This window comes from Gracilinanus agilis, chromosome 2, assembly GCF_016433145.1.
Source record: "Gracilinanus agilis isolate LMUSP501 chromosome 2, AgileGrace, whole genome shotgun sequence".
Classification (NCBI taxonomy): Eukaryota; Metazoa; Chordata; class Mammalia; order Didelphimorphia; family Didelphidae; genus Gracilinanus; species Gracilinanus agilis.
In genome coordinates this window covers 17721351-17746819 of record NC_058131.1, presented here as the reverse complement: position 1 = coordinate 17746819, position 25469 = coordinate 17721351, and the positions used below count along the sequence as shown (strand labels likewise).

The window sequence follows — 25469 nt, the reverse complement described above, 5'->3', positions numbered from 1 at the left end:
AGGAAAAACTCAGCAGACAAGAAGATGGTAATGTCATTTCTATTAATAATATCCTACCAGTTATTTTTTTTTGCCAAGAATTATGCTAAGTACTGAGAGATCTAAATAGAAGAGAAAGGTAGTCTTTAATTGGCGGAGAGAATATAGATAGATTTCTTCCTTAGAGGAAGTACAATAGCCTAAAAATTATAAGGGGCTTTGTCAGAGGAGATGACAGAGACATTAAATCATTAGGAGGCATGGGTAGGTCAGCTGAGAGCTTATTAAGGGAATGGAAAGCATAGCAGTAGGGTTGATTTGAAGACTAGAGTAGCAAAATGGAGAGAGTACTGGGCCTAAAGTCAGATAGATTCATCTTAAATGCAAATATGGCCTCAGATACTTACTAGATGTGAGAGCTTAGGGAAAACACTTAACCCTATTTACCTAAGTTTCCCCATCTATAAAATGAGATTTTAAGACCCTATGACCTTCTGGAAGCATATTCTTTTTGGTCACTGCCTAATTCAAGCGTGTGAATGTGTATAAAGAGCTATGACCCTTCTGATGGACAGAGATCCTGGAGGAGGGCCACCTACCACCATTGTGAAATGAGAAATTAAACTGTAGTTCTGTAGTCACTGCTACTGGGAATGGGATTAGAGGTGGGAAAGATAGTGTTGAGCCAGGAGAGAGGAAAGATAAAGGAGAGTTGGCTACCATTCGGTTGAGAGTCATTTTACTGCATTTGATTCATTTGGGCCACTAATCTCTCGATAGGATCTGATTAGCACCTGCTCCCATTTAGATCCAGATGATGTCTGAATGGCCTGAGACTGAGGAGGGAGGAAACAACAATATTGAGCTATGTTTGCTCAAGACTGGCTGGGAATAGGGCCCTGTAAATACCATGTACCACTCCCACATGGATATGTCACATAAGACTGAGATAGTCTACTATGGTAAACCAATGGGGAAGAGGCCTAGAAGGACCAACAAAAATAAGCAATACAATAAAATGATTTATTTGGCATCAGCATCTGTACAGCCCTGGCTCTCCCTACAAATGCCCTAGAAACTTGTATCTTCTATATGATTATGTTTCACTTGGCCATAAATATTCACCCATAGACATGTCTGTTAGTAGCATGGTAAGTTCAGCATAAATAAGTAGAATATGGTGGAAGAGTGCAACTGAATTGGGATCATGGGCAGTCTTAGGACAGCTTTGACTTTTCAAGCAGTTTCTCTGTCTTCTTTCCTCATCATACTATAATATTGGATTGAGTTTGGAGAGTTGTGGTTCAAGAAAGACATAGACCTTTAAGAAAGACTCTCTAGACTGAGATCATCTATAATGCCATCTTGGTGAAGTTCCTTAAGTCCATGACATAGCATATGATCTAAAGAAGCTGGGAAGGTTTGTTCTGGAGAAGAAAAGACTCAAGGGAGATATGATGGTTGTTTTTAAATTGCTGAAAAGTTATTTGCCTTTGCTTGAGCTCAGGGGACAGTACCAAAGCAAAGGGGAGAAATTGTGAAGAAACAGAATTAATATTAATATTTGAGGGGAAAATGCACCAATAACTAGAGCTATCCAAATGTAAAATGTGCTGCCTGGATAAGTGAAGTCTTCACTCTCTTTTGATATTCTTGAGCAGAGACTTGATGTCCACTTATCATATTTGTAATAGTGGGAATTCCTTTGGAGTGTTAATTTGACTTGGCCACTAAGGTCCATTCTAACTTTCCAATTTTGTCATTCTCTATGAGTACCCAGACACATCTTTCCTATGTTTTCCCCTCCATCATGGTTCCCTAGGCATATCTTTTGCTTTTATTTAAAGTGTATGTTTTTCTGAGAAAGCATTCCTATCAGTTCTATGGTAAGAAAGGGAAGGGAAGAATTATTTAAATAAACATTTTTTCCATTCTATTTCACTGAATATCTTGAACAATGTCCTCTAACTAGTAAAAAGTAAAGGTATTAGATATCCTTGCCATTCCTTTCAGAAGGTACTCTATCTCCAGACTCTCATCATTTTCAGTAGTTCCTCAAAGCTTAGGATATTCTCCCTTTTCTTCTCTACCTCTGAACTTTCCAGACATCCTCTGGGTTCCAGTTAAAAATCTTACCTTCTCCATGAAACTTTTATCTGACTCACTCAATACTAGTTTGATCTTGTATGTACCTCATTTGTACATAATAGATTTTATGTTGTTGCCCCATTAGGCTGTGAGTTCCTTGAGAAGAGGGACTCTTTTATCGTTCTTTGTATCCCTGGAATGTAGCACAATCCCTGACACAATTAAAACATAACAGATACTAATTGACTGACTAATTATGAGGTTATCAGTGATGGTATTGAGAAGATTCAGCTGAGAAAATGGAGGTCAAGAGAGGTTAATGACTTTCACAAGGTCACACAGTTATTAAGTGAGTGGCTGAAGTTGAATTTGAACTCAGGTCTTCTTGACTGCAAGTCATGTTCTAATTACTATGTTCCCTGACTGCCACAGATTTAGATCTTTATAGTCATTGAGTGCTTGGTATGAATAAAGAAATTGAGGTCCAAATAAATTAATTGATTTGCTCAAGATCACAAAGGACAGATAGTTAAGTAGTAAAGTTCAGATTTGAAATCTAGGTCCTCTAATACAAATTCAACACTTTTTTCCCTATTTCACCATTCCCTCCTTATAATTTTCTTTGAGTATTGGGAACTCTGTACTTGTAAGGGGAAATGGTAACACTACTTTGACCTTTATTTAAACAATGGCAACAAAAACAAATATTTTAATCATTGTGAAGGGAAGAGTCAGAGAAGAGAAAGATGATTTAAGCTGTATCAAAATTTATTTTGTCATGTGAGGACCCCTGATCTGTAGGATATACTATGAGCATAGGGAAGCTTAGATTATCAGCTGCTCCTTTCCTTACCATCTCTGTCCACAGATATTCCTTGTTGTTCTTGTGCATTCTGGAATATTTTTCTTCTCAATAAAATCAATTATTTTTGTTTTCCTTTTCATCATAATGAAATGAGACATCTTCACTGTTTTCTTCCTCTCTAAAATGCTCTCTTGATGAATTCATTCCCTAATCTTTGAGTAATATTTGTTTTCAAATGACCTATGTATAGTTACAGGAGAGGAAGAAAAGAAAGAACGAAAATTGAATTAGTTTCAACAAACACTGAAGAAGTACCTTCTACATGTAAAGCACATAGTAGGTGAATATCATGCTAATGATTTTAATCGAAAGACATCTTTTTTTTTTTCCAGGAAAAATATGATGCGGAAGTCCTTTATGAGATGGTTCTTCATGGTAAACAGATGGTGCTTCACTTGAGAAAGACAGAGTGAGTTGCATCATATTTAAGATTATAATGAAACTTACATAAAATTATACAAATTTTGCTTCAAGTCTATCTGGCAAAGATATGTCTCAAATCTTCCTTTCTATTAGGAAAATGTTCTTTAAAGTTGACTCATAGATTTGTAGAATCTCACAGTAAAGTTATCTAGTTTGACTTACCTCTGGCCAATTTTATGCTCTTTATCAGATCAGATTATAATTGAAAACTTCAGTACTTTCTGGAAAGAGGAGTACCCACTAGGTCCTATTATACTCATTATACTTCTTGACTGCTTTAATTAATAGAATGTTTTTTACCTGGCATCAAGTCTCATTTTTCATCTTTGTAATTCCCATTTTCTCCTCCACCAACCACTATTGCTTTTACTTCTTTGTTTTAAGGCCAAATAATCAATAAAATGCTTTTCATAGGTTTAAGTATCCTAAGATTATTAATTCAGAGCTGGAAAAGGCTTTAGAGGCCAACTGAGTCCAACTTCTCACTGGAGATATAGAAACTTTGATCTAGCTATGGTTACATAGCTACAAAGGAGGTACCTCACACTATATGATCTCCCATGCCACAACAGGCAAGGATTTAACAGAAAAAAGAGAAGGGAGGATATTCTTAAAGGTAGCAGATAGTATCATAGCTCTAGAGCTTTAATAGATTTTAGGGATCGAGTTTCTCTTTGTAATTTTTTTTTTTCAAAACCCTCACTTTCCATCTTAGAATCAATACTAAGTATTGGTTCCAAGACAGCAGAGTGGTAAGGGTAGGCAATTAGGGTTAAGTGACTTGCCCCAGGGTCATACAAATAGGAAGTGTCTGAGGTTAGATTTGAGGTTAGATTCTCCCATGCCTCTCTATCCTCTAAGCCACCTCACTGACCCAACCCTATTATTTTAAAGATGAGACAACAGATGCTCAGGGAGTTTAAATTATTTTTCAAGCATCTAAAGTGGAGTTTGAACCCAACTTCTGACTCCAACTTTAGTACATAAACAAAGGAATAGACAAGAGAAGGTGATCTTTCTTTGCATGACAGAAAATAGCCTAATTTGGGAGGAGCCTAAGGGATGATGGAGAGAATAATAAGAGATTAGCCCAGGAAGATAGTGTGTCCTCACACCCCAACGTGAATTTATCCTCTTAATAATAGCTTCATTTATATAGTCCCTACTATTGAATAGATATTGTGCTAAGCACTTTACAAATATTATCTTCTATTATCTCAACTCTGAGAGGTAGGTGTTATTATAATCTCCACTTTATAGATAAGGAAACTAAAGCAGACAGGTTAAATGACTTGCCCAAAGTCACACAGATAACAAGTCTCCAAGACTGTTTTTGAAACTGAGTTCTTCTTGACTCTAGATTCAATATTCTATCTACTGTGCTATGTAGATGCTGATAAACCTTCCCTCTGCAATCCTTCCCTCCTTTTTTTCAGATACTATCATTCTCTCAGGCACACAGAAGTAAAACCTCAACTGTGCTCCACTTTTCTCTCATCTCCCATATCCATGCCATTAATATCTCCTGTCACTGGTACCCTTTCCATGTCCTTTATATCTGACCCCTATTTTCCACTCCCCAAATCACTAGACTAGTATAAAGTCTTTAAACAGAGTTCATTAATTGAATCACTCTAATTGTCTCCCAGTATTGATAGGTTTTCTTCCTAGTTCTGCTGTTCTAGAACTTTCTAGTTCCTCTTCACATGTGTTGCAAATTAGGTCTCTCTATTGTATCATATTTAACCATTATTATCCCCATTTTAAAGAGTAGTTCATTGAGGTTCCATAATATTATAACTCACCCAACCAGAAAATAACTGGCTACTAAGCCAATCGATATGTTCATTTACTGAGAAGACAAGCCCCCTTAAATTACTCTCAAGACACTATGTAAGTTAATATCTTCTCTGGGGGAAGGAAAAGGACTTCACAAAGTATTGAAAAGTAAGGGAAATTTTCCCATGAAAGTCTTTCTTGTTGATGTTATGAAAATGAGTAACTGAGTTTTTGTTCTCTTTCCAGGGACCTTGTATCTCCAAACTACAGTGAAACACATTATTCCCAAGGAGGGGAGGAGATCACCACAAATCCTAAACTCATGGTAGGAGACATAGAGTGGTATAAAATCTCACTTCTCGTATTTGCCTGCTTTGATCTTTGGTGATGTCAAGAATGAAATTGAATAAAGGCAGACTGAGGCACATTTACTTTGAGCAATATAATAGTTTATTGTATATATAGCACACAAACCTTTTTTTCTTTTTTTTTTAAATTTAGAATAGTTTTCCATGGTTAAATGATTCATGATTCCCTTCCACCCCCCCTTTCCTTCCACCTCCCAAAGCCAATGAGAAATTATACTGGGTTACACATGTATAATTGTCCAAAACCAATTTCCATGTTATTCATATGTTCAGTAGAGTGATATTTTAGCATCAAAAACCTAATCATATCGCTAACAAACTACATAATTGATCATGTGTTTTTCTTCTGCATTTCTGTACCTACAGTTCTTTCTCTGGATGTGGATAGCATTTTTCTCATAATTTCCTCTAGATTGTCCTGGATCATTGCATTGTTGCTTGTAGAAAAGTCTATTATATTCAATTATGACATAAGGTATCAATCTCTCTGTACAATGTTTTCCTGGTTCTGCTCCTTTCATTCTGCATTAATTCCTGGAGGTCTTTCCAGTTCAAATGGAATTTGTCCAGTTCATTATTCCTTTCAGCACAATAATATTCCATCACCATCATATACCACAATTTATTCAGCCATTCCCCAATCGATGTATACAGCCTCATTTTCCAATTTTTTTGCCACAAAGAGTACAGCTATAAATATTTTTGTATAAGTCTTTTTCCTTATTATCTCTTTGGGGTACAAACCCAACAGTGATATAACTGGATCAAAGTACAGGCAGTCTTTTAAAGCCCTTTGTGTGTAGTTCCAAATTGCTCTCCAGAATGTTTGGACCAATTCACAACTCCACCAGCAGTGTATTAGTGTCCCAATTTTGCCACATCCCCTCCAATATTTATCACTTTCCTTTCCTGCCTTATTGGCCATTCTGCTAGGTGTAAGGTGGTACCTTAGAGTTGTTTTAATTTGCATTTCTCTAACCAGAAGGGATTTATAAGACTTTCATGTGCTTATTGAGAGTTTTGATTTCATCATGTGAAAACTGCCTATTCATGTCCCTTGACCATTTGTCGATTGGGGAATGGCTTGACTTTTTGTAAATTTGACTTAGTTCCTTATATATTTGTGAAATTAAACCTTTGTCAGAGTGTTTTGTTATAAAAATGTTCTCCCAGTTTGTTGTTTTCCTTCTAATTTTGGTTGCATTGGTTTTGTTTGTACAAAAATTTTTTAATTTGATATAATCACAGTCATTGATTTTATATTTTGCAATGTTCTCTATCTCTTTCTTGGTCTTAAAACCTTCCTTTCCCACAGATCCGAAAGGTATACTATTTTATGTTCATCTAATTTATTTATGATTTCACTCTTTATATTTGTCATTTATATTTTTGAACTTATCTTCATATAGTGTATAAGATGTTGATCTAAACCTAATTTTTCCCATATTGTTTTCCAATTTTCCCCAGAAGTTTTTGTCAAATAGTTACTTCTAGGGCACAAACCTATTAATCAAGCATGGCTGCCTCAGTTTTAATTCAAAGAGAAAGAAATTTAGATGCAGTCTTTTTTTAATAGCACAGAACAAAGAACAGAACAGGGTGGTTGAGGAAATAATACAATTGGTTATAGGGTTGGCATCATCATGGAGTTGAGGAAAATGTGATTGGTTACTTTAAATGAAGGTGTTTATACCCGTATGTGGGACCAAGACCACCAGGCTCTGTCTTTTATGAATGCTTTTTGGATTTTTGGAACCCTGATACCTCCTGAGACTTTGGGTAGTGAACTCACTAGTTGCTTAGGAATGAGATAAGACAACTTTAATTGGGCAAGGATATTAGAGTTCAACCAGATCTACTTCTATGCTCTTAAGGATAACATATAAATGTCATGGAGTTTTTAAGAAGATGAAATTATGGAGAATGACAAGTTTCCTTGGTGCAAGGTGATGTGCAGGTGGTGCTGAGAAAACACTTCCCTTAGAAGGAAAGTGTTTCAAGAGAATATGAAACTTCTAAACTTAGCTAAGAGTTTTTCTTTAATTAAAAGTGATCAATAGGGAGAATAAATTTTGATACATAAATACTAGAGAAAAAGACTGAACTTTTCAACTCAAGAGCTTCTTCACTCAGGGACAAAGAAAATGCTAGAGATTTTATATATAACACAGAATAACATTACAGAAGAGAATCAATTACAAAGTAGACTCACATATAAAATATAGAATCAATATTTGGTTTTTCTCAGGCAAGAAGAATATTCTAACAAAAATTTAATTCTGCATCAGAAAAGGTTCATTCATGAGAATTTCATTTCTCATTTTATTTAGTCAAGGAGAACTTATTAACTCCCTAATTGTTACTACTGTGTTAAATGTCTAGGATGCAAAGAAAAAGGATCTTTGCCCTCAAGGATCTTCTACTTCATTGAATTGTTAGGTGACAAGTTCTTTTTAATATTCAAAGTTTTAACAAATATGCAGCTAATTACCATAGAAACACACTTCTTTAATAATATTAGGTTAGTCAATGGAGGCTTTAATTGAAATCATCAGTTCTCAATTCTACCTTAAGGGTGTTTCCTCCAATACAAATGCTTCCTCTAGAATCTCCCCACCCTATACAACTACCCTAAATGACTAAATGATTATTATTTATATCATACTCTCTGGTCCTCAGGTTCTCATCTTTAAAAAGAGGACTTTGGAGTGGATATCTCCAGGAAGTCAGCCCTACTTTAGGGGGAAAAAAATCACTAATACTGGAGTCATAGGGCCTGATTTTGATCTTTCTGCCTCTTATGCTTATTAATATGACTTTGAGACTTATGAGAAGGAATGCTATCCAAATCCAGAGAAAGAACTGTGAGAGCAGAAGGAAAACAACTGCTTGATCACATGGGTGGATGAGAATATGTTTGGGGACGTAGACTCTAAACGATCACTGTAGTACTAATATCAATAATATGGAAATAAGTCTTGATCAATGACGTGTGTAAAACCCAGTGGAATTGTGTGTTGACTATGGGAGGGGGTGGGAGGAGGGGAGGGAAAGAACATGATTCATGTAAACATGGAAAAATATTATAAATTAATAAAGTAGATAAATAAGCTTAAAGACTAAAAAAAACATGACCTTGACCAAGTTACTCAATATTTATGGGCTTCAGTTTCTGCATGCATACTCTGATGTCCCTTAGACTGCTCTGGATCTATGATCTTATGATCTGGGTTATAATGTCACCTCTGACCTTTATTCCTTGTATGACCTTAAGCAAGTAATTTAATTTTATTGCATCACAGTTTCCTCATTTGTAAAATAAAGAGCTTTAACAATATGGCTTTTAAAAGCCTTCCACATTGGCGTCTAGAATCTAAAGAAATTGCAATCACAAACAGAAAGTTAATTAAGAATATGTCTGTTTTATACAACATGTAAGAGCAGAATTATTACTATCATTGTTATTGACTTGAGTTGAGATGAAATATGGCCAAAAATTTTTTATAGAGGTGAGACTTGAGCTGGACCTTGAAAGAACAATAGCTCTGGGCTAAGTGTGGAGGAGCTGACTGCAGCTTTCACATATTTGTGGTTTTCCATGATACAGTCAGCTTGATTCTGAAAACAAGATTTTTAGAGCAGTATAACCTCTGCTTGTCCATCTATTTGTTTATCGGTGACTCTCTCTATCTCTGTCTCTCTTGGCCTCTCTCTGTCTCTCTGTCTCTGCCTCTCTATCTCTCTGTCTCTCTGTCTCTTGGTTTCTCTCTCTCGATTTCTTCTTCCCCCTCTCTCCATTTCTCTAGCCCCAGTCTCCCAGAGTTAGGGTTCAGCCCTCTAACTCCATCTATATATCCTAGCGGTCTGGTATCACTTCCCTAATGCTATGGTCTCCATTCCTATGAATTCTTCCTCATTGTTAAGTTGGGTAATAATATGTCTAGGCTCATTTAACCATTCAATATTAATTCATTTTTACCAATGTAGTTACTGCAAAGATATGACAAGAACTAAAGTACATTTTATTCCAACCACTGGGGGAGAAGTGGTGTGTAGGGAGTGGAGAGCTACTCTCTACAATATCACTAAACTTCTTGGGATAGTAGTTGAATTCATGTGGTAAGTAACTGCTGCTGAAAATTTTCTCATAATGTAGGAGATGACACAGTTAAACCCACAGGAAAAATGAGGTTTAATTAATTAATTAATTAATTATTAATTTATTAAGCACAGGTTCAATATTCAGGAAAATAACATGAACAAATGTCAAAGTCCCAACAAGGCTTTTTCATAGACAAAATTATGAGAGATAGAAAGAGATAGATAGATAGATAGATAGATAGATAGATAGATAGATAGATAGATAGATAGATAGATGGATAGATGGATAGATAGATAGTGAGAGAGAGAGAGAATTTTTGACATATAGCAATCTAGCATAGTCTTTTAGAACATGAAAGATGAACAAACTTAGTTAAATATAATTGCAATCTCAAATCCCCTAAAGAAATAAACCTAGTTAAAAAGACTCTCTAGGTAAATTTAGCCAGGCTACAGATTAAACTACATTTAGAAAATTCACAATCCGATGACTGAGAGATTTTACATGTCACAAAGATAACCTCAGTGTTAGGGGAGATCTCAGGGTCAGGAGAATCCCTTCACAAATAATTAGCTAAAGCATATGGGGGAAGTTCAAATTCCCCTTTTGTTTCTTACCTGGAAAATGTAAAAAATAAGATCAAGAACAAAAATAAGAACCTCATTCCCTTACTATTACCATTCTAACGAATCAGGTTTTAGCCAATTGAGGTTAATATTAACAGGAAACAGGCTTCGTATAGCCAATATATTCCAGAAGAAATAGCATAATAAAAGTGAAAAAAAGCAAATCAAGAAAAGTCCCATCACAGGAGAATGGGGCTCAATGTTGACTTGACTCTGTACATCCCTCAGCTGGGACTCCATTTCTGTGCTTCACAGTGGCTCATTCTCCTGATTTCTAAAACCTCACCAGATCATAGCCATCTCAAAAGTTCTCCATTTGAAATCTGCCAGAATTAAGCCCAAAGAGGCAAAGAGCAGAGACCCTTATTCCTAGGCCACATGTAAGCCTCATAAGGGGAGACCCCCAGGTCTCTCCTTTTATAGCATTATCTTTCTTCCCTTACCATAACCCAGTTGGTCAAGAAAGAGTCAAGTTGACAAAAGTGAGGCCCAGGTAGACTAGTGCCCCTGGAATGTACCCCAGTTCTGGCACCAGAGCCAATAGAAGAGATTTTATTTTGCCACATGGTTAGTGAATTGGAACTAAAGACAAATTGTCAATTCCTACTTCCAAAAAGTCATTTTGGTTATTATAGCCTGACCTGTTTGTCTTTATTATAAAGGCTGGGTTCCTTGGACAGTCCCTCATCATTTATACACACAAGCACACCCATACATATACATGTAGACAACATATTCTTTTATGTAAATATATATGGTTATATGAATAGATTGCTATATAGGCATGACATATGTGTGTGTATGTGTACATGAAAATATTCATGCACATTTTTATGTATTTGGGGCAGCTAGCTGATGTAGTACATAGATCCTTGGATTTAGAAAACCAGAGTTCAAATCCTGCCTAAGACACTGTAATAGATGCCTGACTGGCAGGTTCATTTAAGTTTTCTCAGCCTCAGTTTTCTAATCTATAAAAGGGGGGTTGTTCAGAGGAAGAAATGTTACAGCATGTTAAATACTTTTAAAGTTCTTAAATAAACCTCATAACTGTTACATAAATGATGGTCATTATTTTTATAATATTTTTGCACACAGACATCTCTCTCTTCCATCTCCTATAGGACCATTGTTATTACCAAGGACATATCCTTCATGAAAAAGACTCTGCTGCTAGCATCAGTACCTGTGATGGCTTGAGGTAAGCACCAAATCATCAAAACTCCCTTAACATAAATGACAACAAACAATACACCTATTTGACTTCTGATGAGTCTGATTATGCTCAATCTCCAATTAGAATAGACCAGCTTGAATTACAGAAGTGGTATAGTTTTGACCTTTTTTGTGATTCTGAAAAAATCTACATATTCCAGAGAAATCAAATTAATATAACATTCCTTGGCACCACAGTTCACCTGTATAAATGATTCTTGGTCTTCCTTCATGCCCCAATCTGTGGAAGGGAAAAATTGGTGCTATACAAAAATGAGCACAGCTTGGCTTTGTGAAATTTGAAAAAAAAATCAAGGAAATCAAAAGTTGTCCAGCAAGAGATCAAATATTGTCAGAAATAGAAGGGATGTGAAAGTTTTTTATAAAGAGACTTAGATGAAGAAAAGGGAAGTGACTCACCTAAGAAACCATAATGAGTAGAGATTTTGCTCGGAGTTGTACCCAATTCTTCTGACTCCCTCCTGATGCAGTGTTCTTTCCATTATACCATATTATCTCATGATTCATTATTTAAGGACATGAATTTAAATGTCAGATGTCTTTGATTTTGGGAAAAGAAAAAAATGCTGTACAGGGCACAAATTTACATGTGGTCATATAGAACCTAGGAATCATAGATTACTACTGTGTTTTTTTTTTTGCATTTTTAAACTGTTAACTTCTGTGTATTGGCTCCTAGGTGGAAGAGTGGTAAGGGTGGGCAATGGGGGTCAAGTGACTTGCCCAGGGTCACAGAGCTGGGAAGTGTCTGAGGCCAGATTTGAACCTAGGACCTCCCCACTCTAGGCCTGATTCTCAATCCACTAAGCTAGCCAGCTGCCCCGTACTACTGTGTTTTTAAGAGGAAAGATGCTCAAAATAATGGCAAGAGAAGAATATGATATGATGGAAAGACTATTAGACAATGACCTGTATGACCTTTGGCAAGTTATTTACCCACTCTGAGCCTCGGTTTTTTCATCTTTAAAATGATAGGGTTAGATTACATGATCTGCCAAATTCTTTCTAACTCTAGATATATGCTCTTATGAACAACAGGAAATTAGGACCAGACAAATTGGACTTCCTTTATTCCCCCTATGGTTACTCTACCCTGTACCTAGAGAAAAGACAGGATTAGTGATGGCAGTCAGGCCTTTGTCTCTGTGGCATCAGAAAAACTGATTTTTATCATCCTGACCTGTCTAGGAGTTAAGATTTCATAGGAAGGGCATGTTTCCTACCCACATCCTCCTCATCCACCAATTGCACATTTTCTTCTCATATTATTACATATCAGTCCCTTTGAGCTAAACAGTCAAAGCTCCAGGAAAAGAATATGATTGCCTGTCAACAATCCCTGAGCAAATAAAGGGTCTAGTGTCTGGAAATAGTTTGCATTCTCATGCTCCACAGGGGATACTTCAGGCAGCACGACCAAAGGTATCTTATCGAACCTCTAGAACATACTGATCAAGGAGAGCATGCCATCTTCAAATATGACCACAAGGCCCAAGACAGGACCAATGGGAGCTGCGTGGTATACAACTTTTCTAAAACAGAGGCCATTACTCAGGCCTCCAGGTCTGGACTCAGTTTAGAAGTGAGTAAGCTTTTATTTTTTAAATTTGTTTGATTGTTTTGTAAACAACTGTTTGTTATCTTAACTTTCCAGGTGGAAAATAACATTTGAGTTTATATTTTCATTCATAAAAAAGAGTGGGTGAAGAGAATGGAGGAAAAGAGAGAGAGGGAGAGAGAAAGGTGAAGGTGGGAGAGACAGAGAAAGAGAGAGAGATACAGAGAGAGAGAGAAGAAAGAGGAGAAAGAGAGAGAGGAGAGAGAGAGGGAGAGAGAGAAAAGGAAAGAGGAGAGAGAAAGAGAGGGAGAGAGAGGAAAAAGAGAGAAAGAAAAAGAGGAGAGAGAGAGGAGAGAGAGTGAAAGAGAGAAGAGAAAGACAGAGAAGAGAGAGAGAAAAGGAAAGAAGAGAGAGAAAGAGAAGAAAAAGAGGAAAAAGAGAGAAAGAGAAAGAGGAGAGAGAGGAGAAAGAAAGAAAGAGAGAGGGGGGAGAGAGGAAAAGGGAGAGGGAGAGTCAATAAAGTTACATTAATTTGTATTGGTAGGTATTACTCTGTTTCTTTAGCAATGCCTCTTTCAGCTCCCTTTACTTTATCTATAAAGTATTAATTAACAGATCTCTCCATAATATTATGGAATCATTCAGATCAAAGCCATGGACAAGAAGGAACATATTAACAGTTTCCTTTAAATCTACCCTGAAGATGCAGATATACCTAAAAGAAAAGAAGTACATTGAACTCTTCATTGTTGCTGATCATGCTTTGGTAAGTTCTGCAAGGAATGGCCTCCTGGCCATCCAACCACAATTCAATAAATGCATTTCTTCCTCTTAAAGGTCATGCAGGATCTTGGAGAGGGTTATCTTGGAGTTTTGACCAAAAGATTCCAATCTGAACCCCACTAAGAAGCTTTCCTTCTTAGGGTGTTTAACCTGTTTTCAGGATGTTCTAAGACTATAGGATTTCAAGTTGAAACAATATTAAAAATAACTTGAATTTTGTGGAGAATTAAAAGTTTTGCAGTTTTCTTACATATACTAATAGCATTGGTGACTTTTGGGGAAGCAATTTCATTCACTAATGGAGCCAGAAATTCAGTTGCAAAGAGCTGATGTGAGAGATAAGAAACTGGAAACGCCTAATATAGATTGTCCTCTGCTTTCCTTTTCCTTGGATTTTGTTATGAAAGAGAAGAGAGATCTATGATAATAGCTTGAAAAGATGGAAGGAACAGAATTCTTCTTGCAGAATGTGGTATACATTGGCAGAAGAGGTAACCAAATTAAGGTTTTGCTTGTTTGTTTTTTCCTTGGTAAATTGAAAATGCGGTATGGAATATTTCCAGAAATATTTGTGTTGTAAATACTAAAGCTAACAAGAATTTTTCTTCTTTAAGTAGAGAAGTTAGCTTTGGCAAGGATTAAGGTTTCCTGAGAGAACTTGAGGTATAAATATGGGGAGAAGAGGCAGTTCATGGTGACAGCTCCTACCTATAAACTTAGGTCTTCTGTTAATAGAGGAGAAGGCATGAAGTAGGTAGGTTGAGGATAGAAGAGAAGGTCTAAACAGATATTTTGGGCTATGCATATTATGAATTCCTTAATTTTTAAAAATGTTTTCTTCATCTGTTAACTCTCTTAAGCTTAACAAACAATAATCTGTGAGATTGATACTGCATATATATTAAAATTCCCATTTTGTAGATATGGAAACTGAGTCTTATACAGGTTAAATGATTTCCCACAAAAGCTTGGAAGTGTCAGTCAGGATTCAAATCCAGTACTTTCTCACTCCAAAGTCCATGTTGCTATGGGAGATTTGCCTTCCTTTGGGAACTACCTATTTGTAACCTCTGATTGTAGTCTAGGTCTTCTTGTTATTGTTTTAAGCAGCTAGGTGGCATGGTAAATAGAGAATTGGATCTGGAGTTGGGAAGATATGAGTTCAATACTTATACCTCAGATACTTCATAGCTGTGTGACCCTGGACAAATCTCTTAACCATGTTTGCCTCTGTTTACTCATATTAAGAGTTGGAGAAGGAAATTGATTTATATATATATATATATATATATATATATATATATGTATGTATACATATATGACATATGTACATATATATAAATGTGTGTGCATTTAGTTTTAATTATAGAAATCTGACTCTACTAATTTTATGTCACCCAAACTCAACGTTCCCACTGAATTTTTTTTGCAACCCTTATCTTCTGTCTTAGAATCAGTACTAAGTATCCATTCTAAGACAGAAGAGTAGGCAAGGACTAAGCAATTGGCATTAAGTGACTTGCCCAGGGTTGTACAGCTAGTTAGTATCTGTGGCCAGATTTGAATCCAGGTTTTACTGACTGCTGGCCTCTTTCCTTTTGAACTTTTTGAGTATATTTAATTTCATTCTCTGGAGATCTATAGTAATAGTAATGATATGATCATTAATTTCTCACCAATAATCTTACAATCTCATTAATTAGATCATCTCAACTCAACTTCATAAAATATTAATCATTTAATGAAATGGAGAAACTTTTCCCAACTGTTAATTACTCTTGCTTACACATCATTAAATTAAATAAAACAGCTCAATACAAGCAATTTACAAATGAATGAGAGCTCTAATAATATGAAGACACCTATAGTTACCTACAACATTTTGTTATTGTTGTCATCACCAGAGTTCTCTCAAACATTTGTTATAAGAGTAGATGATTCTTTTTCACTTCTCTGGAAACTTTTACTTCTTTCAATTCACTCCGGATACTAATTCTTTTAAGTATTCTCTTGATGTTCCTCCTTAAGATCAATCTTCTCTTTGTCTTATCTTCAGTAATTCCAGGAAATAGTCTTTCAGCTTATCTCAAGTTCTTTATAGACTTCCCTTATACATTATTCTTCCTAAGATTGTCTCATAAACTAAAACTTGACAATCCCCATAAGTAAGGAGGCCATCCTGACTTTCTTTCTCTCTAAATGTCATCCTCCTAGATAACAATCCAAGCCCATACCTTCTAATTGATTCCATAGGGATAAGTTCTTCACAACCAGTCATTTTCTGAATTCATCTTGTCAATTATCCATTCACTGCCTTTCCTTGACATTCCACTTCCTTTCTCTTTGATTCTTAAAGCTACAGTCCTAATAGATAGAGATTCTGAGATAAGCATTCAAACCAGCCTTTTTATATCAGCACATTTTTCCTCACTTGTGGTATCTCTTCCTTTTCCCTCAAAGTCTTCTATGTGTGTGTTTAATACATGTGGGACTTTACATACACATATGCATACATATGCAATATATGCCATCTACATATGTATGGATAGTATATAGATTTCACATGGTTTATGAGATGAGAGGTAGTGTAACAAATAGAGGGCCCTCTAACTTTCTTGGAGTCAAAAAGACCTGGGGTCATTATGCCTTGGACACATGCTCTTTGTGTGACCTTGGGAAAGTCACTTAACTTTTTAGGGAGCCAAAGAACTCTCTAAAGCTCTAAGTTACATAGAAGATGATTGTATGCATTTTGAGACATGGGATGTGACATCACAACAGAGAGTTCTCTGCACTAATATGAAAACAGAAATTGATTCTATTTTTTCTTACTTTGCTGCTATCAAATTTTCTGAACAATTAAAAAAGTCATTTAATATACATTTATTAAGCACCTACTATGTAATAGGCACTCTACATGATGGAGATACAAAGGAAAAAAGGCATTCTCTGCTCTTAAGAAAAGTTCACTTTCTTCTCTTTTGCTTTTGTAATTCTGTATATATGATCCATGAATCTTTTTATGCATTTGGTTCTAATTCTCAGTTATCTAATCTGTTCTCTTCATCTAATTTTCTGTTTTTATCCATTATCAGATAGATAGTGTTTCATAATTATTGGGATGCTTAAATGACTTGAGGAATAATACTTGCAGTTAAAGATCACATTATAGAAACAATAACAACTTTTATAAAAAATTATGATGATGAAAATGTGCAACATCAAAATGTGTGGTTTGCAGATGAGGCAGCATGGGGCAATGGGATGCATGCTCCATTTGTCTTTTGAGATCCTGAAGTTAAAATTCAGCTGTGCCTGAAACCACTTTTGAGAACTTGGGAAAATCCCATGTCTGATCTAGGCTCCAATTTCCTCAATTTTAAGATGGACAGGTCAGATCAGGTATCTTCTAAGGTATCTTCCATCAATTAATAAACATGTATTAATGTCTGCTATGTGTCAGGCCCTGTGCTAAGAATTGGAATACAAAAAAAGGGAAAATACAGTCCCTGCCCTCAAAGAGCTTCCAATCAAATCTTCCATAAAAATATCAGTGATCTATATCAGACCTGTATTTTTTCCCATCAGACATTTGTTTTCATTATAATGGGGAGCCATTCTAGAAGAAAACTACTTCTTTAAAATTCAGTGAAGAAGGGGGCATGCATATTTCCAGAAACATTTTTGATACAATACAAAATTAAAATAAAATACAACCCCCCCAAAAAAAAAGCCTGATAGTTGCTTAGGTTACTGAGTTTAGGTGGTTTGACCAAGGCAGTATCTATCTGAAGTTAGGCTTGAACTTGGATCTTCTTGATCCTCAGGCTGGATCTCTAGCCACAGTGTGACACTGCCTCTTGTGATCAACATACAGAGGTAATGGCAGATCCCTAAACACACATTAGTAAGAGAACAAAGGAAAAACAAATGGAGTAAATAATTAAAATGAAATTGGAGGTAAATAAATTAACAAATTCAAAGTAAACATAAGAAAACCCCCCAAATGAAAGAAAAAAATAGGGGAAAATGTGAAAGGGGGGCTTATTGTATCAGATCTCCAAAAAGTTATTAGAGTGCATAATATCATTTGTCTCATTAGAGCAACTAGTTGACAGTGGATAGAGTACTCGTCATGGAATCAGTAAGATCTGAGTTCATATATAGCCTCAAATATGTGACTTTGGGCAAGTCACAACCTCTGCTTCAATTTTCTCAACTGCAAAATGAGTTTAATAATAGAACTTAACTCATGTTTGTTAGGAAGATCAAATGAGATAATATTTATAAAGTATTTAGCCAGTGCCTGGCACCCAAGATATTCTTAATAATTTTTTTCCTTTCACCTTTTTTTTTACCCCCTTTATTCTACCAAAAATCCTATGTTAGTAGAGTGCAGCAAACATTCCTATTTAATAGTTGATGGAATAGAGATTCACAAAGGTTTTCATTTGAGAGGTTTGGATTTTAGCAATCTTTAAGATAAATTATTTCATGTCATTCTTATTGAGAAGATAAAGAGAAATGGAGTATTATATACAATATATAATGTAATACAATAATAAAATGGAAGAGATTCAAAATTAGTTTGAGTGTATTCGGACTGTGGTTTTAATAATCCATTAAATAAAATCCATTTCATAAGGGCAGCTAGATGACTCTAGCTTGGAGACAGGAGGTCCTGGTTTCAAATATGGCCTTAGACCTTGCCTAGCTCTTACCACTCCTCTGCCTTGGAACCAATATTTAGTATCAATTCTAAGACAAGGTAGAGGTTTAAAAAATAAATAAAATAAATACTGAAGAAGGATTTTTGTGCAGGAATTCATTGGACTATATAATGTTTGAGGAAACTGTTGACTCTTCAGTTAGTGACTTGAGGGTCAGACTTTTTTTTCAGGAATTGACTAAAAGTCACTATAAGATAAGGGAAAAAGAACTTTTTTCTTCTATTATTCCTATTGAATTTTTTCCTAGCTAAAGGCCTGAATGGATTGCTACTTGCATCAATGGAGTGAATGCCCACATTGATAAGAACCCAGAGCCATTAGTACATTAGGTCATCTCAATGTGTCTAGGACCTTTCTCTTAGTGTCTAACTGAGACTTTCCCAAATTTGCATTTCTAGTACCGCAGACACAACCATCTGCAGAAATGGCTGCGCACCCGGATTTTTGGCATGGTCAATTTTGTCAACATGGTAAGTAAGATCCATGGCAGTCTGCCTGAAGTTTAAGTACCACTGGAAAGAGCTTTTTCAGGATAAGTCCTTTGTTTTCTGGAATGGTATAGAGGAAGTAGCATGAACCATATCCCTCAAGACAAATTCTACTTGCTTTTTTTGTTCATTCCTTTTAGATCCTGTCATAGTTGCCTCAGGCAACTTCCTAGGACCAGATGGGTAAAAGATAGCACTAATAAAGCACTCTCCTATGCTAGGCATCCCCAGGCTTCCAAAATCACAAATTCTGCCTTTATTTCCTTACAAATGAAACATGCTGATTACAAGCAATTTGCCAAGTTCAATCAACAATATGAGGTATTAAATAGGCTTTTCTGAATTTTACCAATGAAGAAAGTAAAGCTCAACTAATCAACACATCATGAACAATATTCTAGGTACATAGAGTCCATGGGATCACAATTCATTATAAAGCATATGTTGGGCACCTACTATGTGCTGGTCACTAAAATAGGTGCTGGGGATACAAAGACAAAAAAAAAGGGAAATACTTATCACAGAGCTGGAGGAGAGCATATGCACATATGCACATATATAAGGAGAAATAGGACTAGACTTCATTTCACTGATGTAGAGGAAGCTCCCAGGCAAAGAAATCTCTTTACTATGTTATCACATTCTCTATAATTTATAAACTTACAAATTTTCCTGGATCACTGAGATATGTATTAACTTCTCTAGGGTTTCACAGTCAGTATATGTGAGAAGCAAGAGACTCAAACTCAGAACTTCCCTATTTTGGGATCAACTCATTATCCACTGCAAAAGCATCTAGGTGGTACAGTGGATAGAGTGCCAGACAAGATCAGGAAGACTCATTTTTCTGAGTTCAAATCTGACCTTAGACATTTAATATCTGTGCAATCCTGGTAAAGTCACTTAAACCCATTTGCCTCAATTTGCCCATCTGTAAAATGAGCTGGAGAGGAAATGGCAAACCAGTTAAGTATTTTTGCCAAGAAAACTCCAATGGGGTTAAAATATATTTGACTGAAATGACCAAACAGTAGCAGCAATGGTAGCCTTCACAGCAGAGTGGTATAGAAATAGTCTAGAAATAGTTTGCAGGACTTCACCCCGGTGAGGTAAGATGAAAGAACTTGAGAAAACCAAAATTGCTAACTATGTGACTGCTTTTCTTCAAAAACGTTTTTGATTCCAGCAAAACATTATCTTTGATGCCAAGGAGTGTTTCACTTTTGTCCTTATGTCTCTAATATCTAGATAAATGATATAAATGTCAAAGAGGAGAAGGAAGGGAGAGAGTAAAAAGAAAAGAAAGAAGGAAGGGAGGGAAGGAAGGAGGGATGAGGGTGGAAGGAAAGAAGGAAGAAAAAGGAAGGAAATAAAGAAGGAAGGAGGGGTATTAAGGAATGGAGGGAGAGAGGGAGGGAATGAGGAAGAGATGGAGGGAGGAAGGAAGGGAGGGAAGGAGGAGGGAAAGAAAGCACAAAATCATTATTTCTTTGGACAGCTTTATAAAACCTTGAATATTCAAGTGATCTTAGTTGGTCTTGAAATGTGGACAAACGGAGATAAAATAGAAGTCAATTCAAACCTGGGCACTACCCTCCTTTCCTTTGGTGGCTGGCAGGAAACAACTCTGAAAAAAAGAAAGAATTTTGATCATGCACAACTACTCAGGTAGGGGATCTCTCTTCTCTGGAATGGGGCAGAACATCAGCTGGGATACTTTCTTCTCTGTTCTGCAAACAAATGCCTCTGGGTAGAAATCCACTTCAATTTTGGTGGGGGTGGGGAGCTGCACTGGTTTAACAGGAGCTTTGAGTTACAATTTCCCAGTGTTCTTTTTTGTTATGTTTATGAAAGTAATTTTTTCCCCTTCTCAATTCTGATGAATAATAGATAAAAGGAAAATGACACTGGGATTAGTTTTGTTCTAGCCAAGTGATGTAAAAGGGGAAAAAATGCCTCCAAAGCTCCTTTATTTCTCTTTCAGCTCCCCTCCTCTTACCATTGACAGTATCTATGGTCTATGCTCATTCTCAGACCAGCAGGGCCCCCTTGCAAAACCTAAATAAGGCTTACCTTTTACCTGGACAGCTCTTCAGAGTCACAAATTTCCATATCCAAAAAAGACATCATACAAATGAAATTCAGGCTCAGAGAGTTTAAAGGACTTATCCAAGTCACATAGCTAGTAAGTATCAAAATAAGGAATTTGAATCCAAGTCTAGAGACTCTTCTTCTATTTAAAGTGACCAAGTATGTTTGGGACCAAAGATGCATTTTCTATTATGCTGGGAATCCTCTCAGAGAGAAACATAGTATATATTTAGTTCTTTTTAGTGGGATAAACTAATGGTAATCAAAGTATAGCATTCTCCCCCACTACCTTAAAAGAAAATGGCAGAGTTAAGGAAGGAATATTTCAAGACAGGAGGCATAGCCTGTGCAAAGGCATAGCCATGGAAGATGGAATGTCCTTCATTGGAAAAGGCAAGTCAGCTAACCAGGCTTGAAGTAGGAATCATGATTGCCTTGACTTCACATGATCATTCTAAGCATCAAATTCTATAAGGCATGCAAAGTGCTTTGCAAAACAACACACTATAAAAATGTCTGTTATCATCATCATCACAACAGCATTGATTCAGGAAATAGCTCAGCTCCTATCATCATGAAGAATATATTTCCCTCTTGCTTACAGTGGAAACTGGCTCTCACAGACTGCTCAGGGAACAGCCTACCCTTGGGGGATGTGTGTGCCCTTTCATTCCTCCAGTATTGTGAAGGTGAGTTCTATTTAAAATGCCCAAATGTGGGGGCAGCTGGGTAGCTCAGTGGATTGAGAGCCAAGCCTAGAGATGGGAGGTCCTAGGTTCAAATCTGTCCTCAGACACTCCCCAGCTGTGTGACCCTGGGCAAGTCACTTTACCCCCATTGCCTAGCCCTTACCACTCTTCTGCCTTGGAGCCAACACACAGTATTGACTCCAAGACAGAAGGTAAGGGTTTAAAAATAAAATAAAATAAAATGCCGAAATGTGGTTGGAACAACATTGCATTTTCTCTTATGCAGGGAATACCCTCAGGAAGAGATATGACATATATTTGGTTATTTCTTCCTAGTAGGCTGAACTAGAGTCAATCATCACCTTTACTGTGGAGAGGTAGATTTGAATTGGATGTCAGAAAAGGGAGGTGGCACCAGTTAGTAAATAGAGCACAGTTTGGAATCAGAAGGATTTGAGTTTGAATCACGTCCCAGATAATTATTACTTTCATAACTTTAGTAAAATCATATAATTTAATGAGCTTCAGTTTCTTTTCTGTGAAATGAGGTAGTTGGATTCACTTATGATCTTTAAAGCTCCTTCCAAATACACTGTTGAAAATAAAAACCTCATTATTAGAGTTGATGAAAAGCTCAATGAGTTGCCCCAAGAAGTAGTGAGATTCCCCATGATTAGAAGTTATGGAGCAGAGTTTAGACAATCACTTACCAAGTTTGGAGTAATAAGGATTTTTTTTCAGATATGGGTTATATAAAAAGGCTTCTTCAGGGTTCATGAAATATCCCCAAAGCTCTGTTCTTTAATTCCTTAGCAAATATAGGATGAAAGCTTTATAGGTCACTTTACTAAGAAGGGGATGAGGGAAGAATCAAAATCAGTTAGAATGTATTGTTTGAAATTAAAACTAAAATAAATGATCCTTGAAGGCAAAATATCAAGATTATAAAATGCCGCATACCCATAAATGCTAATTATTTATAACTACACTATGTGGGACTTGATCACTGATGCAGCAAATAGAGAAGCCGTCCTTCTTTCTGGTGAGAAAATACAGTGTAAACAACTTCATACATCATAGTCAGACATCTGTCCTGAGATTTTCCAGAAAGCTCCAGGTCTGCAGAACTCCTATGGTCCTGCCTTATTCCTGATAGATATTGCTTGATCCCACTCTTTCCTGGCAAAAGAACCCTTTCTGACTGGGACATTATATTTTGGCAATGAGGAAGTGGAAATCTCCACTCCAGCCAAAACTCACCACATAGATCCCTAGAGAAAAGAAAGGTGGAGAAAATGATCAAATCCATTCTTGCAGGCCACTTCCCAATGTATTATACTATCCTGATCTCTCTTGCTTAAAATTATTTTTCCAATTAAATGTAAAAACAATTTTATGTTTTTTATTGAGTTTCAAATTCTATCCTTACCCTCTTTCTTCATGAGAAGGCTAGAAATTTGATTTGGGATATATATGTGCAGTCATGTAAAACATATGTCCATATTCACCATGTTTTGAAGGAAAATACAGATAAAATACAAAAAAAAGTAAAGTTTTTTTTAAATATTCTTCAATTAGTATTCAGAATCCATCAGTTCTGTCTTTGGAGGTGGGTAGCATTTTTTCATCATAAACTCTTTGGAATTTTCTTAGGTCAAATTACTGGTGAGAATAACTGTCAGTGACAATTGAGCACTGTACAATGTTGTTATAACTTTGTACAATGTTCTAGTTCTGTGCACTTCACTTTGCATTAGTTCACATAAATCTTTCCAGTTTTACTGAAGGCATCCTTTTTATATATGAAAGTTTTTTGATGTTGGCTTTACAAACAAAAGGGTCTAATTTGTAGTTGTGTGAAGAGTCCAAGAGTTATTTCCTTTTTATATCCTGTAACTTTTCATTATGTAACTTGCATCACATAGAGAGGACAAATAATCTAGGATGTTGCCACTATGATATTTAGTGTAATCCCTCAATGATGTAGCATTCACAAATTAGATTTCAGGACATTCCTGTAAGGTGACAGAATCAAAAACCCAACATTGGGGCCACTAGGTGTCTTGGTTGGGAGTCATCTCTGTTTTCATATTAAAATAGACTTCCCTTGAATTCCATTCTCAGTCATTTGCTAGGCAGGATCTAGCCAAGGCACCTAACATATATATTTTCCAGATCATTTCCTAAGACTTATCCATTAAGCTATAGATAGGTTAAATTCCATTTCACTGAAGAGAATGCCCATATCAGGACATCTCCACCCTGATAATAACACCTCTCTTCCAGGGTTGTTGTGAGGACCAAATGACTAAAGCTTTTAGCATAATGCTTGGCACATAATAGAAGTTATAAAAGTATTAGCTATTATTATTATTGAAATAATAGATATTTCACATATTCACTTGAATGCAGAAGTAAATCTCCCCAACTGGAAGTATGTATTTGGTAGTAACACTGATCACATTTTTTTTCTTTACACATTGTCATGCCATTTGAGGTCTCTATGCTCCTGGACATCATATATATCACTGTTGAGTTTCCTAGCCCCCTATTATCTCAAAAATATTGTAAGATACTTGATTAAAATCTGCTAAAAACTGTCTAATTTATCTTTGTAGATTCCTCAACATATTGCACATGGTAGGCGCTCAGAATATATTTGCCAAAATAAATTACATGGATAAAGGGAGAGGAGTGAGTTATTTGACACAACAGAGATTTACAGAGCTTTATGAATACAAAAGAAAACCATTATTATCTTGAATAGTGGAAATATAATACCATAGAATGTCAGAGCAAGAAAGCCCCCAGAACAGAGAATTTGGAGGGGCTTTATAATAGAAACCATGAGTGTTGAGAAAAACTTTAGAATATAGAATAGAACTTTAGAAGACTTTATTTTTATTTTTTTTGTGATCTGAAAATTTTCATTTAATTAATTAATTTAGAATATTTTGCCATGATTATATAATTCATGTTCTTTCACTCCACTCCTTTCACTCTCCTTCCATAGCCAATGCACAATCCTACTGGGTTTTACATGTCATTGATCAAGATCTATTTCTATATTATTAATATTTGCATTAGGGTCATTGTTTAGATTCTATATCCCTGATCATATCCCCATCGATCCATGTGATCAAGCAGCTGTTTTTCTTCTGTGTTTCTGCTCCCACAGTTCTTCCTCTGAATGTGGATAGTGTTCTTTCTCATAAGTCCCTCAGAATTGTCCCGGATTATTGCATTGCTTCTAGTAGAGAAGTCCATTATGTTTGATTGTACCACAGTATATCCATCTCAGTGTATAAGGTTCTCCTGGTAGAAGATTATTTTAGAATAAAAATTCATGGCTAAGGCATGTTTTATAAATCTGGCCCAACACCCTTATTTTACAGAGAAGAAAGTGAGGTTAAATAATTTGTTTCAGGTCCTGAAGGTAGTTCATGCATTCACAGATTATTTGGTCTGAGAAAGTCTTTAGAACAAAAAGTGTTAGAGCATGGATAGACATTAGAACAGAGAAAGTAAGAGATTTAAGAAACCTAAGAACAGAAACTATTAGAGCTGGGAGAGATTACAAAGGAAAAAACATCAGGGTTAGGAAGGTCCTTAGGTCAAAGAATGTCAGAATTTGGGGGGGTAGGATCTTAGAACAGAGAATGTG

General features: G+C 36.0%; 1 protein-coding gene across 1 annotated transcript in view; it reads left to right on the top strand.

The window, feature by feature from the left end:
- The first annotated feature begins 3270 nt into the window (after positions 1-3270).
- Positions 3271-25469, top strand: part of ADAM7 (ADAM metallopeptidase domain 7) — a 58791-nt gene continuing 36592 nt past the window's right edge. Inside the window, exons 1-8 of the mRNA XM_044659255.1 lie at positions 3271-3341; positions 5381-5459; positions 11355-11431; positions 12862-13048; positions 13728-13790; positions 18936-19007; positions 20524-20693; positions 21721-21805. Coding sequence (XP_044515190.1) covers positions 3295-3341; positions 5381-5459; positions 11355-11431; positions 12862-13048; positions 13728-13790; positions 18936-19007; positions 20524-20693; positions 21721-21805 — 780 coding nt within the window. The 5' untranslated portion in view covers positions 3271-3294. The remainder of the gene's footprint in view (positions 3342-5380; positions 5460-11354; positions 11432-12861; positions 13049-13727; positions 13791-18935; positions 19008-20523; positions 20694-21720; positions 21806-25469) is intronic.